Raw genomic sequence first — 13,416 nt, 5'->3', positions numbered from 1 at the left:
GGGGGGGCGCGGTGTGTCCTGCCGCGTGTCATGGCCACCGCATAGCACGGCCACTGCATTGCATGGCCACCGCAGCCCCTCCCGCTCCTATCGGCAGCGACTGGGCGGCTCCGCACCCCTCTCTATTCCCGGACAGTCACAGACCGGCTGGGTCGGACCTCACGGCCGCAGCTCCAGGGATGGGGCGCAACCAATGAGCAGCGAGTTCCCTCCTAAAGTCTCCCCCAAGTCTCTGTTAGTTTAACGCCGTTCCCCCTCGTCCTATTACTGTAACTGTTACGCCGTGTAAAGACTCAGCTCCTCCTCCTCTCCCGCTTAGAAGATCCCTTTAAGGACCCACCGCCCCCCCCCTCCACCACCGGCGGTCGGAGCGGCCCCTTTAAGCGCGGCGGTGACGCCGTGGGCGGGCACATCTGGCCACACATCTGTCTGCCCCGCACGCTGCCGGTGCCGGTACCGGTACCGCATGGCTCCCACGGGCGCCCTGCGCAGCCTGACGCTGGCCCTGGGAGCCGCCGTGGTGGTGCTGGGCTCTCTGCTCTTCATCGCATGGAAGCTCTATTTCCGCGGCTCCGAGCCGGCGGGCACCTGGGACGACTGGTGGGAACGGGAGCTGCGGGAGCTGAGGGAGCTGCGGGAGCGAGACCCGGCTGGCAGCACGGTAAGGGGGTCCACCCGCCGCCCCTCGGCCCGGGGGCACAGCAGCGGGGCTGTCCTTAGCTGGGATCCCCGCTGGGATGGGGCAGGGGAACGCGGTGGGGGTTCATTCCCTGTGGTGCTGAAGCTGCTAGATATGAAGCCCCCCCCCAGAGCCCACCCAGCTGGAGAAGGGGGCTTGAGGTGGGGGTATCAATGGGACCCCCCAGCCCTTCCGGGGGAGCAAGGGGGCTTGATATCCGGACTTTCCCAGTTTGGAAAAGGACAAGTGGGATCTGGGGGCCAGCGGGAACCCTTTGCTTCAGTCTGGCCCCAAAGCAGCCCCACTTTGTTCTGCTGTCTGCAGGTGGTGTGGAAGCAGGTGCTGGTGCTGGGGCTGGATGGCGCAGGGAAGAGCAGCGTCCTGCACTATGTCTGCAGCCAGAAGGCCAGGACACACATCCCGCCCACGTTGGGCTTCAATTCTGTCCAGCTGCGCGTTGAGGGGCTGGAGATGGACCTGCTGGAGGGTAAGGCCACTCTTTCCCTATGGGGATACAGCAGACCCGCATCCCCCGTGCTGGCACTGACACTGCCCATGTCTCACAGTGGGCGGCAGCTACAACCTGCGGGCGTATTGGCCACTCTACCTGAGCGATGCCCACGTGCTGGTGTTCGTGGTGGACTCTGTGGACAGGTCACGCCTGCTGACAGCACGCCAGGAGCTGCACGCTCTGCTGGCCGAGGAGCCCCGGCTGCCTCTGGTGGTGCTGGCCAACAAGCAGGTGGGTGCCTCCCAGCACAGACTGCAGCCAAACCACCCTCCCCCGGGTCCTCGAGGGCAAATCCTTATGACCCAAATCCTCCGGCTTTTGCAAAACCTGTGCTCTCATTGCCCACATCCTCCAGACATGATCACAAGTGTGGGCGCTGCTCCTTTCACCCCAGCAAATACGTTTCAGGAGTGCAGCGCACAGAAACCCGAAGGGGAAATCCATTGCCCAGGCAGACAGCCAAGCGCATGCCTGCTGCTGTTTCCCATTCGGTTGCACAGAAGCAGTTCCACTGCAAGAGCAAGCAATCCCTGCTAGGGCTGCATGGCCGGACGGGTTCTTGCTAGCCAGCAACCAGCTCGGCATGCACTGTGCTGCTCCCCACCCACGGGCTCGTGGCCACACCACCCTCCCCAGCTGCCTCCTCTCTGCCCACAGGATAAAAGCGATGCCCTGAGCACGGAGGAGCTGCGGGAGGAGCTGGCCCTGCACTTGCTCAGCGGGCAGCGGGAGCTCTTCCTCCTGCCCACCAGTGCGACTTGGGCTAGTCTGAGCACAGCCACCAGCGTCCTGCACGTGAAGAACCTGCTGGTCACCCTGCTGTCCCAGCCCTGAGCGGACAGGCTGCTACTGGGATGGAGGGAGCTGCTGGAGCTGGGACTGCACCCTGCAGTGTTTGGGGTTGGGCTGACACACGGCTGCATGCAGGGATGTGAGCAGCAGGCTCTGCTCTTTGCCACAGGGGGAGGGCAGATGTGTCCCCCGGTTCAGAACAGCAGCAGCACAGGGCAGGGCCCTGCACCTTAAACAGCAGCCCCACAGAATAGTGAATAAATGGGGCTGACCCCAGCTTGCTGTCTGAATGGAAGCCCATAAGGTGGACAGGAGGTGCAGAGCAGCGTGCAGCCACAAGGAAGCTCTTGGAAAGCTGGAGTAATCCTTTCCCCTGCCGAGATGGCAGCAGGGACTGGATTCATGATGCCCCTGCCCCCCACAGGGCTCCCCAGAGCTGATGTGGCAGATGCAGCCCCCTCCTTGCTCACACAGGAAGAGATCAGCCCACAGACCTTACCCAGAATCTAGGGGAAGAAACAGCCCCTCTGCCTGCAGCAGAGCTCTCAGCTCTCCTGCGGATGAAGTCCACGTGGGCTCTCCTTCCTGACAAACACACCAAGCCACGTGATGCTGCCCTGCAGCCCAGGCTCATCTGGCCATAGGCAGGAGCCCCTCACGTGGGCTGAGCACAGCTCGCCCTTTCCCAAGCAGGGGGAGTATTTTAAGTATTTAAAAGCCTGTTGAGCTGAGATGAAAGCAGGTACAAGGCACCCTGCTCTGCTTTCCCTGCTTCATCCTGAACAGGGAACATGAATGTGCTGTTTGCTCTGCTGCCTATTCCATCCTCACCTCAGGAGCTGCAGGAAGCCCTGTCTGCAGGAGGAAATCAGGACACAGCACTGAGCCCTGGGAAACTGACAGGGGAAGCCAGGGAGCACTTGGGGTAAGGAAATACACGTCAGCTGGGCTCTGCTGTGAAACCTTTCATACAATTGCTCCTTCCTCTTATGAATAAACGAGGCTGATGACTCGGCTCTGTTCTCTGGCTCCTTGCAGTAAAGGGGCCACCAGCCCAGGCTCCCCAAACTGGAGGCAAAGAGGTTGCTTTGGGGGAAGCAGCCCCTGTTGCTTACAAGGAAATCAGCACTGCCTATCCACTGCAGTCCCACAGCCGCAGAGGGTAACGCACACCTGCTGCCTGTGTACTACACGTCAGTGCTGGGAGCTCTAGTAGGAATGGAGGCCCATGGGCAAAACATTCCCACCAGCATGAAGCAGTAATTTATTTTAACAAGGTGGAAAAAACGCTGGCTCGCACTCAGAAAAAAGGGGAGTGGTGTGGCACATTCAGCCTCCATGCCACAAGCCTCAGCCAAGAGTCTTTCATGCCTGGTTACAACTCTGTCTAGTGAAGGTCCTTCCTCCATCACCAGAAGCTTTGCACAGCTCAGCCTACCCAGTTCAGAAATGGGAACACAAGGTCTGTGCTTGCAGGCAAACCAGAGGACGAAAAAGCAGCAGTCACTGCACGTCCATCTTCTCCTGCTTGAGTGATGCAACAAAATCCTTGTACTCCTCGGGATAGAAGTTCTTGTACACGTTGATTTTCCTCTTGATCTGTTTGGGAGTGTCCTGGTAGTAGTTCTTTTCATCACGAGCCATTTCCTGTGACAAAGGGGAGAACACATCAGAGGAACAGCAAACACGGATCTGCGCAGCTGCACTCCAGGCAGGCTGCAGCCTGTGCCTGCCAGGTTCTGGCTGAGGTTCAAAGCCTTGCTTCCCCTTAGCAATCAGCTGACAGCAAAGCAAGAACCAGGAAAGGGATGTGTGGCAACTCCCACCGTTCAGAAGCGCCAGGAGGGAGCTGTTCCTTGCTTTGAGGCACCCAGTGCTCACCTTGTAGTTCTCCCCGTGGTTCTGTATCATGTACCGCACATAGTCAATGAGGTCTTTTGAGAGCGTGTTTGACTTCTTCTCGGGAAGACTGGCCTCGAATTCCATCTCTAGACAGAGGGTAGAGACATTGTGAGGCAGGCAGGCAGGGGATGGAGGGAAGCAGCCCCTCCCAGGGTTGAGCCCAGCAGAAAGGCATAGCTTCTGCAGCACGGCTCCGTGCCTGCATGCTGCACCGCTGCCCAGCACGACCCAGCAGGAAAACCAATGGGACTGTGAGGAAAATGAATGAATGCTGCAGCTGTGAGCGAGAGAGCAAACAGCCCCCGGGATCCCAGAGCACAGCAGGATGCCGTGTTGGTGCAGCACTGACCGCTCAGCACGTAGGGCTTCCGCACCAGCGTCTTCTGCTGCTCCTGTCCGTCACTCTCCGTCTCCATGCTCTGCATTGAAAGAAAGGGTTGTTTGGAGCGTGCTGCCGACACGTTACTTGCACAGTTCGAAGCGGCCAACTTACAGCACAGCTCCCACGTCCCACACAGAGCTTTGATTCCCCTTTTTGCCCCCGTTCAGCTCAGCCCACAGACACGAGCCCGCAGACACGTGTCCGCACGCAGCCCGTCCCGCGCTCACCTGCAGCCTCCTCCTGGCGATGGGGACGGCCTTGTTGGGATCCCCGGCCAGGCCCATCTCGGCCAGGTTCTGCGCCACCGACTTGCAGGCGTCCCACGCATGGCGGATGTGTGAGCTGCAACGGAACGGACACGGCTCGGAGACCGCGATCACGGCGTCGCTCGCCCCTCCCGGCCCCGCGCGGCCCTTCCCCCCGGCTCTCACCACTCGATGCGCGGCGCGGCCTTGCGCCTGGCGCTGCGGTACAGCCGCTTGCGGTTGAGGCCGTAAGCGAACTTCTGCCGCCGGTTCTTCCCCTTGGCTTTCGGCATGGCCGCCACACGCTGCCGCCGGGCCGCGCCGCGAAGCACCACGGGAAGCGGAGTCCCGGCGTACGGCGGCCGGGAAGGGTCAGGCCGTTCGCCGTCCCCGCAGCCGCAGCCATGGCGGCCGGGCCTCCCCCGCCCTTGGAGCCCGTCCCGCTGCCGGTGTATCGCGACGAGGGCTTCGCGGACAAGTTCCTGCGCAAGACGCGCGAGAACCCGCTGGTGCCTCTCGGTGAGGGCTGGGAACGGCGCTGAGCCCCGCAGCCGGGGGCTGGGCCACGCTCCGGCTCCTGCTCCACGCGGGGCTCCGGGGAGGCGGGGGGGGATGTGGGGCCGGGCTGGTCTCAGCGTGTGTGTGTGTGTGTGTGTGTGTGTGTGTCTGTGTGTGTGTGTGTCTGTCTGTCTGTCTGTGTCTGTGTGTCTGTCTGTCTGTCCCGTAGGCTGCCTCTGCACCCTGGGCGTTCTGACCTACGGCCTCATCAGCTTCAAGAGGGGCAACACGCGGCACTCGCAGCTGATGATGCGGGCTCGGGTGGCGGCTCAGGGCTTCACGCTGGCGGCCCTGCTGGGCGGCATGGTGGCCACGGCCCTCAAGGCCAGGAGCTGAGCGCGGCTGGAGGAGCGGAGCTGCCCGCGGGGCGCTGGAACCGGTGTGGGAGATGCTGAATAGTGCGTCGCATCGCTTTGAAACGTGGCTAATAGAGCTCTATTGCTAACCTCACGTGTGGGCTGCGGTCATTCTTTGCTTCCCTACGAGCTCCCGTGTCTGCCCGCTGCTGTCACCGCCGGCTGAAATTGGCTCCTTTGCCGCTTGGTGGTGCCTCTCCGCACCGAGGTGCGGCTTTCATCGGGCTGTGTAAAAGCCGTTGAGAAAAAAGCTGGTTGGGTGGGAGGGAACGGCTCTGTTTGTGGATCCGGGCAGGGCAGAGTTCAGAATCAGTGCAGGAGTTGTTTGGGGAGTAAGGTGCAATCCGTCCAGCTGCAGCTGGTGAGTAACAAAGTGAATGACTGCGAAGATGCTGAGCGATACGGGATTGCAGAGCAATGCAGAGGCAAGTCAGCAGCGTGGGAGGAGCGGGAGCGGGCACTGCTGCCTCTGAGCTGCGGTTGGGACACAAGTAGGACGCGAGGTGTAACACCCTGTGCAAACAACGTGGGAACTTGGGTTCCCAAGCAGATCGTCTGTGTTCTCTGGAAAGCACTTGGTGCTTCAGCTGCTTTCTCTGGGAGGTCACTTCTGCACAACTTGCTGCATCACATGAGCTGGGACCAACTGCTGGGCAAGAGCCCATTCCCAGAAGGAGCTGCGTTTCCCTCACAGGGGGCTCTGAGTCCCGGTTTGCAATGTTTCCCAGCACCCATGGAACCCACGCAACCTGTGTGGGGAACGTGTCCAGGCTGTTCTCCTCTTCCTTCATTAGCTGCTTAGTTAATCTTTCCCAGAAGCTCTGCTGCCTTTCTGACACTTCCAGCAGGGCTGACTATGGGCAGGGTGTGCCTGGAGGAACCGCCGTGCAGATCTGTGAGCTCGGCCTGCTGGCAGCCCTTGCAGCCATAAGAGTTGCCCTGCAGGACGGGGAGCTGCAGGATGGCTGCAGTGGTGCAGGAGGCTCGGGAGCAGCTTGCCCAGCATGTTTGGGTAAGCACAGATGCCTGTGGTCAGAGAACAGCTACCCTCTCATCCTGCTGCTGCTGCTCGTCTCAGCTCAGAGCAAACCCTGTAGCCCAAGGCTGTGGTCCTCTGACAGCACTGTCCTTTCTGCAGGCTTTGCAGGTATAGATTCCCCTAAGTACACACGCTGAAGGATAAAGACAACAGTGCCTTGTAGGATCAGTTTGGAGATGTCGGTTTATTGTAACAGGTGATTTGAACAGTCACATATACCAAAGCCAAAGGGATGTAGAACAGCAGTGGGCACTGCTCCCCAAGATGCCCTGCCCAACACGGGGTGCACGGCAGCCAGGGGACTGCAGAGCCTGGCTATTTGCTAGGACTGCAGGCCCAGAGCGCAGCCAGAGGCTCTTCCAGCTGCTCTGCAAAGAAAGGCAGATGCAGGCAGCCAGATCCCTGGGTCCATCCTGCACCACAGCAGAGATGCCTATATGTGCTGTGGTGCGGGGACACAGAGCAGAAGTGATCAGCCCTACGGACAAGGGAGCTTGATTCCAGCACAAAACAAAGTTATTCCTATACACCCATCCCCTTTTTCAGCCCACTACCAAAGATGACAGCATTCTCCAGGCCTGTCAGACAGATGCAGAGCTACTGCTGTGCCCAGTCCCCACAGCTACAGGCGCCAGGTCATCCCTCCAACACTGAAGCAATAGGGCGGATGACCTTGATTTGTGGAGCTGTATTTGTAAGAGAGCTCCGCATAGTGAATTTCCTGGTGGAGCAGGGCTCTGCAGCACAGCTCTGACAAATGGTTTATGCATTCTGCTCCATGTCCCCTCAGGCTGTTGCTGCAGGCCCTTCACCAATCCACAATGGGCCAGGCCAGGGGCATGAGCTCACAGCAAGCTGCTCTGCTGCAAGGTGTAAGCAGACCCATCAGCCCCCTTCAGCAGCCCTGCCAGGGCTGGGGCTCAAAGATAGAGGGGCCAGTGCCAGTCCTGCCAAGCAAGGAGAGAGATGTTTGGGCTGGAAAGTGCACCTAATGAGGCAATGAGCAGGACCTGCATCTTGCCATGCTGCCTTTGGTGTGCAAATCCAGTGGCACACGGGCCAGACTGAAGCCACAGAGCAGCTGTCCAGCTGTAGACAGATGTGTGATTTGTTCTCCAGGGACAGCAAAAGCCGTAGCACCAAACCTCTGCCTAATCCTGTTATGCACCTCTGGGTGAAGGAGCTGAAGGTCTGACTTATCCCACAGCAGCTGAACCTTGCTACATGCTTCCCTGCAGCCACACAACCTCCAGCTGCCTCCCTCAAAGCAGGGGAAGGCACAGAGCAGAGCCAAGGACCCCCAAAGCCTGGCACTCCATCTTCCTGTGGCCTTCCCAAAGCCAGTGGCCTTGTAGAGGGGACAAGAAGCACCCTGCATGCTTGTCCTGCAGCCTCTTTTTAGCGCCCTTGACCACAGAGCTGTCTGCCAAGAGCAGCCCCACAGGGCAGATGGGATACTGACAATACAGCTGCTAACTTTTTGGAATGCATGGCTAGGTAGAGTGCCCACACACACATCCCTCCATCCCCACCAGCCCTGGGGCATCATGCTTCTGCCATGCTCCCTTGTGTTGTGGAGATGAGCCTAGGCTGTTCCTCAACCCTAGCCCTACAGCCAGTTCTGCTCTAAAACCCACAGGAGGGTAGAAAGGAACCAAGGTTCTCCCCAGTATCTCTGCTCCGGGGTTGGGACCCAATCCCAGACAAAGGGCTGCCATGCCACAGGCAGGAGGTGGGCAGGTTTGCTCTGAGTGCAGCCCTGGATGAGATGGAGGACACCGAGTGGGAGGTGTTCTCCCTCTCACCCTGCCAGGCAGCTGGGTGTGACTCTGGCTGGAGGCTCCTCTGCTAACTCAACTCTGCCACCCAGTGTCGCTTCCCAGGGAAATGCCACAGTAATAAATAAGTGTAAAAAGAGACCAATGCACCTTTTAAGCAAAGGAAAACCATGGGGAGAGTTACAACCATTGACTTGAGCACAGCCAAGTTACACGCCAGAGACCAGAGGGCAGGTAGGGCATAGGCCCCTTGTGTGGGCTGACCCCATAATGCCATCTGCCCTGGTGAGCAGCAGGGCAAGGCCACGTGAGGGCCTCACCCTGCTGCACTCCTGGCTGTGCCAGATGGCAGCTAGCGGGACAGGGGTGTCTGTTTGAGGGAGATGAGCACCGAGCGCATCCGCGAGACATCCTTGCTTTGCTTGCTGCTCTTGGGATTGAAGTCGCAGAGCTGGGCCACCTTCTCCCACTCGGAGCCTGGGGTTTCCTCCTTGGACTCCTTCAGGAATGCTTCCTCCGAGGCCCTGCAGAGACGTTGAGGGTTGTCACTGGCAGAACTCTTTCCAAGGAGACCCTCCCCTCTGGGAACCCATTGTGTCCCCATTTCCTGTCTCAGTTCTCCAGCCAATGAACTCAGCATCCTCTAGGAATCCAGTGACCTGGGATGCTCAAGGCTGCTGCTGCCTGCACTCACCTAAGACATTGCTCATCCAGGGCCACTGGGGTGTCTGCCTGCTCTCAAGACTTTTCCACCCCTAGGACAGTCCCTTAAAGGCCCTAAACTCCACAGCTTTGTCCCTTCAACCAGCTCCTCCAGGGGGCAATTCAAAGAGCTCTGCTTGCTCCCTAAGCATCTGGAGGTGCTCCAGCTGAAGCATTCTCCCTCTGGAACCTCACCAGGGCCCAGTACCTCCCAGCATCCCCCCCTTCCTGTCTGGACAGCCAAGAACTGGGGCAAGGACCCCCAGACCGTGCAGGGCAGAATATGGTCCGTAAGACACACATACACATAGCCAATCACATCGGCGTCCGGCTGCTGGTAAAAGGCTTTGTCAGCGATCCTAGCCCCGAGGCACAGACAGAGAGAGAACGCAGAGCAGACAGGCAGGCAGAGGGTTAGAAAGAGAGAAACAGAGAGGGGGTTAGCAACCTCCCACAGAGCGTGACCCATTCATCATGCCACACACAGCATCATAGCTTCCCAACCCTGCCTCAAAGTGAGGCCCACGCATGGGACAGGAGTCCCCCAAATCCTGCTGTGTTCACCCAACCTTCAGTTGAGACCAGGGCAGCTCTGAACTGCCACCAGAGCTGCCTGGAGTACTGGGGCATGGTCTGGCAAAGCCTCTCTCTGAAAGGCTGGGTCCACTGTGGAGATAGAGCTCCACAGTTACTACAGAAAGGCACATCTGGCTGCAACAGCTGCTCCCATTGAGCCCTGCCAATCTCGGCCCTAGAGGGCCATGCTCATCCCAACATACCTGTTGTTTGCCCGGTTCTTCTCCATCTGCTCATTCTGACGCAGGTTCCACTCCTCCAGGTCCTTTTTGGCCTTCTCACGCCATTCCTGCTCAGTCACTTTTGATGCCGCATCTAAGGCCAGGGTGAGACAGACCCCATCAGACACACTGGCACCCACTGACACCCCAGACTTGCCCCCAGCCCCCACTCGAACATTCTCTGAAAGGTGTCACTGCCTCCAAGGACAGATCTTTGGTGGGGGCACCCACATGGCATGGAGCAAAAGGCACATCTTGGGTGCAGTGCAAACACCACTAGGTAAGAGATCCCAAGGACCTCAATCACCATGTCCTGTGGTACAACTAGCATGGCCACACACAGCCTTGTGTCTCACCCAGCTCCTCCAGGCGCTTCTTCTGCTCCTCCCTCCATTTGCGAATGCTCTCAGGTTCCTGGGTCAGCCGATCAGCCTTGGCTATGGCTGCATAGGCATCTGTGGGCCCGTTGGACTCCTGCAGGATGCAAGCACCTCACCATCAGCATCAGCTCCTCACACAGCCCGGCCCAGCCTTCTCAATGGGCTGACAATGCAGAACAGGACTCCAGACTATATGTAAGGTTGGTGACAGCCCAGGACACTTGTCAGTGCCCCAAAGCACCACTCAAGCTGCAGGCCCTAAGAATGAGTGCCACCTTAGGCTGGGCCACAACAGACAGAAAGAGCTCAGCCTGTAAGCACACTGCTCTCTGCTTTGCCACCAGCTCACAAGCGGGAGCCTCTTGTGGTTCTCCAAGCTGAGCAGCCTGCACAGCTCCCACCAGGCCCAGCATCACGCTGTGTGCCACATCAACACCTTTCCTAAACCCTTCTACTGGCTGACATGGAGCTAAGCAAGGGGATTACGGCTCTCCTCCAAGATCCACAATCTAATTAAGTCTATCCCATCTCTGATCTGATGTGATTATCATCCCATAGACTAGGCACAGACAAAAGCATAGGAGGCTTGTCAGGAGCTGGCACAGCTTCTCCTGTACCCTGCACAGCTTGGCTACATGGTCCCAGAAGGAGATGAGACCCACACAGGTGTCCCCCTGAAATACCCTCAGCCATGGGGAATGCAAGTTTAATGAGAGATGCTGCTGGACTTGGTGGCAAGGCTATAGCCATGTGTTAGCAGAGCAAGCACCTCTGGAAACCCTGTCCTGCGTCTGGACTCTATTAGGAGATGCTTCCAAACACCTCTGATGGCCTCTAAGAGATTTCCAGGCTGGAAAAAGAGGAGTTTGTAGAGAATGGAGGGTTTGCAATCTTCCCTTAGAGCTCAGGCTCTCCTTCAGAGCACAGGCCACCTATAAACAGATTTGGGACAGGATCTGAACAAGCATAATTCAGCCAGTCTCAAAGCCTCCAACACCAAACTCTGGGCCATGGCAGAGGGACCATATCTTGTCTTTCAAGTATAGGTGAAAACAGAGGAGTCAGGGACCCACCATAAGACCCAAACTTTTCAAGGAGTACCACAGCTTTTCTGGAGCTGGATAGCACAAGCAATCCCATAGGCAGAGCAGTTAAATGCTGCCCCCACACCCACCTAATCCTCCTTGGTACCACCAGGCCAGAACATGGGCCTGAGTTCTCACCTGAAAAACATCTCCATTGACAGTGGCTCCTCCATTCTGGAAACCAGCTACAAAAAGAAGGAAGAAAAACACAACTGTGACAACTGAAGTGATCCCAGAGGAGCTGGGGTTCACGAGACAGAAACAAGCCAGTTCTTTGGGGATGCAGATGTGCCATTTCCAACCCAACACACCTATCCACAGTAGACTCACATATATGGGTCCCAGACTAAAGATCCTAGCAGACTAAAGGTCCAAGCAATGGACACCAGCAGAGCCGTGTGCTGGTGCGCTGGAGTTCAAGTTGGGGCTAGCAAGGTTTCAGTATCCAGAGGAGGACACATTCCCAGCATACCTGCCCCTGTCCAGTCCTAGCAGGACCCCAGATCCCCTTTGCTTCATACAGCCTGTCCAGGATAGCGATGGGAAGAAGACAGTGTGCTGCTTTACAGTCCAGAGCCATTAACACAACAAACCCTCCCTGAGCTGCTGCTGCAGAGAATGTGTGGGGACTCCTGCCATTCCTGAGGCAGGATCTGGGCCAGACTGCGGTCTCCCGTCCTTGGAGGGATTCAGCCAGCAGCTCTTTCCCAGACAAAACTTCCAGGGCACTTTATGTCTTTAGAATGTTTTCACTGCTTTTTCTTTATTCTTTTTAATCTTTCCTGAAGATTAGGGACACTCCTCCAGGCACAGGGTTGGACATCACGCTCTGGCTGTAAGAAAACAACCTGACCAACTTCAGCTCTGCAAAAGGCAGCAGCCGCCTCCCTCAGCACACAGATGGGTGACCCAGAAGCTGTCAGCCAAGTGCCCAGCAGAGGCAGAGCTGCTCTATGCCTGCGACAGGAATGCAGCACCGCCAGGGACAAAGCTCACAGCAACAGTGCAGCACACTCCTTCTCCCTCTCAGCCCCAAGAGCTGCATACTGATGCCTCGCATGTGGCCCTCTGCCACTGGGTAAAGAGGCTTTGATGAAAGCAGACTTCAGGCCCTGAGCTCTTTCTGGTGATGACCATGCTCAAACACAAGGCCTCTGCTGGCCACAGGCACATGCAGCCATAGCACAGCTCTAGAGTACCTCAAGGTAGCACTGTCCCCACGGTGCTCACCCCGCAGCTCCAACTACACCCAGCTCCAGCCTGCCTGACTGCATTTAGCACGGAGGCTGTCAGCACCTCTCTAGGCCCAGATCTGACTCTGCGGCTCTGTAAGTAGAGAGATGAAACCACTGTTCTACAGACAGGCCAAAGAGGCCCTGGGGGCCTGCCTGCATTGCAGGCAGAAGCAAGAGGACAGTGGAGTTATCTCTGCCCATGTGGATAACAGACCACTGAGTTCCTATTAACTACTGAAGCCCCTAAAAACAGGGCTGGGATTCATATGGAGGCTTGAGAACAGGATTAATGCCTTCTACCTGCTGGGCCTAGGACCACGATGTTCACAATGGAAACACTTTCCATTTTGCACCCCAAAGTGCTCCCCTGTTTATGAGTGCAGCTATGAGGCCACGCAGCCGGACACGGATGTCTGCATCCCACCTCAGCGACCCCCCCTCCTCGGGGGAACCTCGAAGACCGGAGGGACCCTCCACCCTTCGGGTACCGGCACCGGGGCAGCCCCGGGGCACAGCGCTCCTTTATACCCCGTCCCCCACCCCGTCCCCACGGAGGAGGCCCCGCCCGGTGCTTCGCGGCGCTCACCCGGCTCCGGCGGGGCCCCTTGCCCTGCGGGGGCGGAGGCCGAGTCGCCGTCGGTGGGCCCGAAGCCTTCGTCGTTCTCGATGCCCGCGATCTCGCTTTCCTGCTGGGCCAGGAAGGCGGCAGCCGGATCCTCCTCGGTGCCGGCGCCCTCGGACGAGGAGAAGAAGCCGAAGTCGTCGGCCATGGCCCGCCCGCTCGGTTCGGCTCGGCCCGGGCGGAGCTGTCACTGCGGCGGCGGCGGGCAGGGCGACGGCGCTGACATCACGGAGGGGCGGCCCCGCTTCCCTCCGCCCCTTTCCCCCCGCCCACCCCTTGGGCAGCGCGGCAGCGGCAGCTCGGCCTCCCCGCAGGCAGCGGGAGCTGGGGCTGCCATCGCAGTTCCCGGGCTC

General features: G+C 58.6%; 4 protein-coding genes across 5 annotated transcripts; 2 read left to right on the top strand and 2 right to left on the bottom strand.

Moving 5' to 3' along the window:
- The first annotated feature begins 415 nt into the window (after positions 1-415).
- Positions 416-2,997, top strand: ARL10 (ARF like GTPase 10). The gene is made up of 4 exons (XM_072348365.1): positions 416-661; positions 1,004-1,166; positions 1,246-1,421; positions 1,848-2,997. The coding sequence occupies exons 1-4, from the start codon at positions 467-469 to the stop codon at positions 2,022-2,024; spliced, it is 711 nt and encodes a 236-aa protein (XP_072204466.1). The 5' UTR covers positions 416-466; the 3' UTR covers positions 2,025-2,997.
- Positions 2,998-3,184: 187 nt separating this feature from the next.
- On the bottom strand, positions 3,185-4,900 carry NOP16 (NOP16 nucleolar protein). Its single transcript, XM_072348215.1, has 5 exons — positions 4,698-4,900; positions 4,494-4,608; positions 4,234-4,303; positions 3,864-3,970; positions 3,185-3,629 (listed from the first exon to the last, which is right to left on the bottom strand). Exons 1-5 carry the CDS (start codon positions 4,802-4,804, stop codon positions 3,486-3,488), a joined length of 543 nt encoding a protein of 180 aa, XP_072204316.1. The 5' UTR covers positions 4,805-4,900; the 3' UTR covers positions 3,185-3,485.
- On the top strand, positions 4,858-5,519 carry HIGD2A (HIG1 hypoxia inducible domain family member 2A). Its single transcript, XM_072348216.1, has 2 exons — positions 4,858-5,030; positions 5,239-5,519. The coding sequence occupies exons 1-2, from the start codon at positions 4,916-4,918 to the stop codon at positions 5,403-5,405; spliced, it is 282 nt and encodes a 93-aa protein (XP_072204317.1). The 5' UTR covers positions 4,858-4,915; the 3' UTR covers positions 5,406-5,519.
- A 1,110-nt stretch (positions 5,520-6,629) lies between these two features.
- CLTB (clathrin light chain B) lies at positions 6,630-13,304 on the bottom strand. Of its 2 annotated transcripts, XM_072348515.1 has the most exons (6): positions 13,028-13,304; positions 11,345-11,391; positions 10,098-10,215; positions 9,724-9,835; positions 9,250-9,303; positions 6,630-8,766 (listed from the first exon to the last, which is right to left on the bottom strand). In XM_072348515.1, the coding sequence occupies exons 1-6, from the start codon at positions 13,209-13,211 to the stop codon at positions 8,595-8,597; spliced, it is 687 nt and encodes a 228-aa protein (XP_072204616.1). In that variant the 5' UTR covers positions 13,212-13,304; the 3' UTR covers positions 6,630-8,594. The 2 variants fall into 2 exon arrangements, with proteins under 2 accessions (XP_072204616.1, XP_072204617.1); XM_072348516.1 differs by lacking the exon at positions 9,250-9,303.
- Between the last annotated feature and the right edge of the window lie 112 nt (positions 13,305-13,416).

The sequence above is a fragment of the Excalfactoria chinensis genome, chromosome 13 (genome assembly GCF_039878825.1).
Source record: "Excalfactoria chinensis isolate bCotChi1 chromosome 13, bCotChi1.hap2, whole genome shotgun sequence".
Classification (NCBI taxonomy): Eukaryota; Metazoa; Chordata; class Aves; order Galliformes; family Phasianidae; genus Excalfactoria; species Excalfactoria chinensis.
The sequence above is the reverse complement of the archived record's forward strand: the minus strand, read 5'-3'. Positions and strand labels throughout refer to the sequence as shown.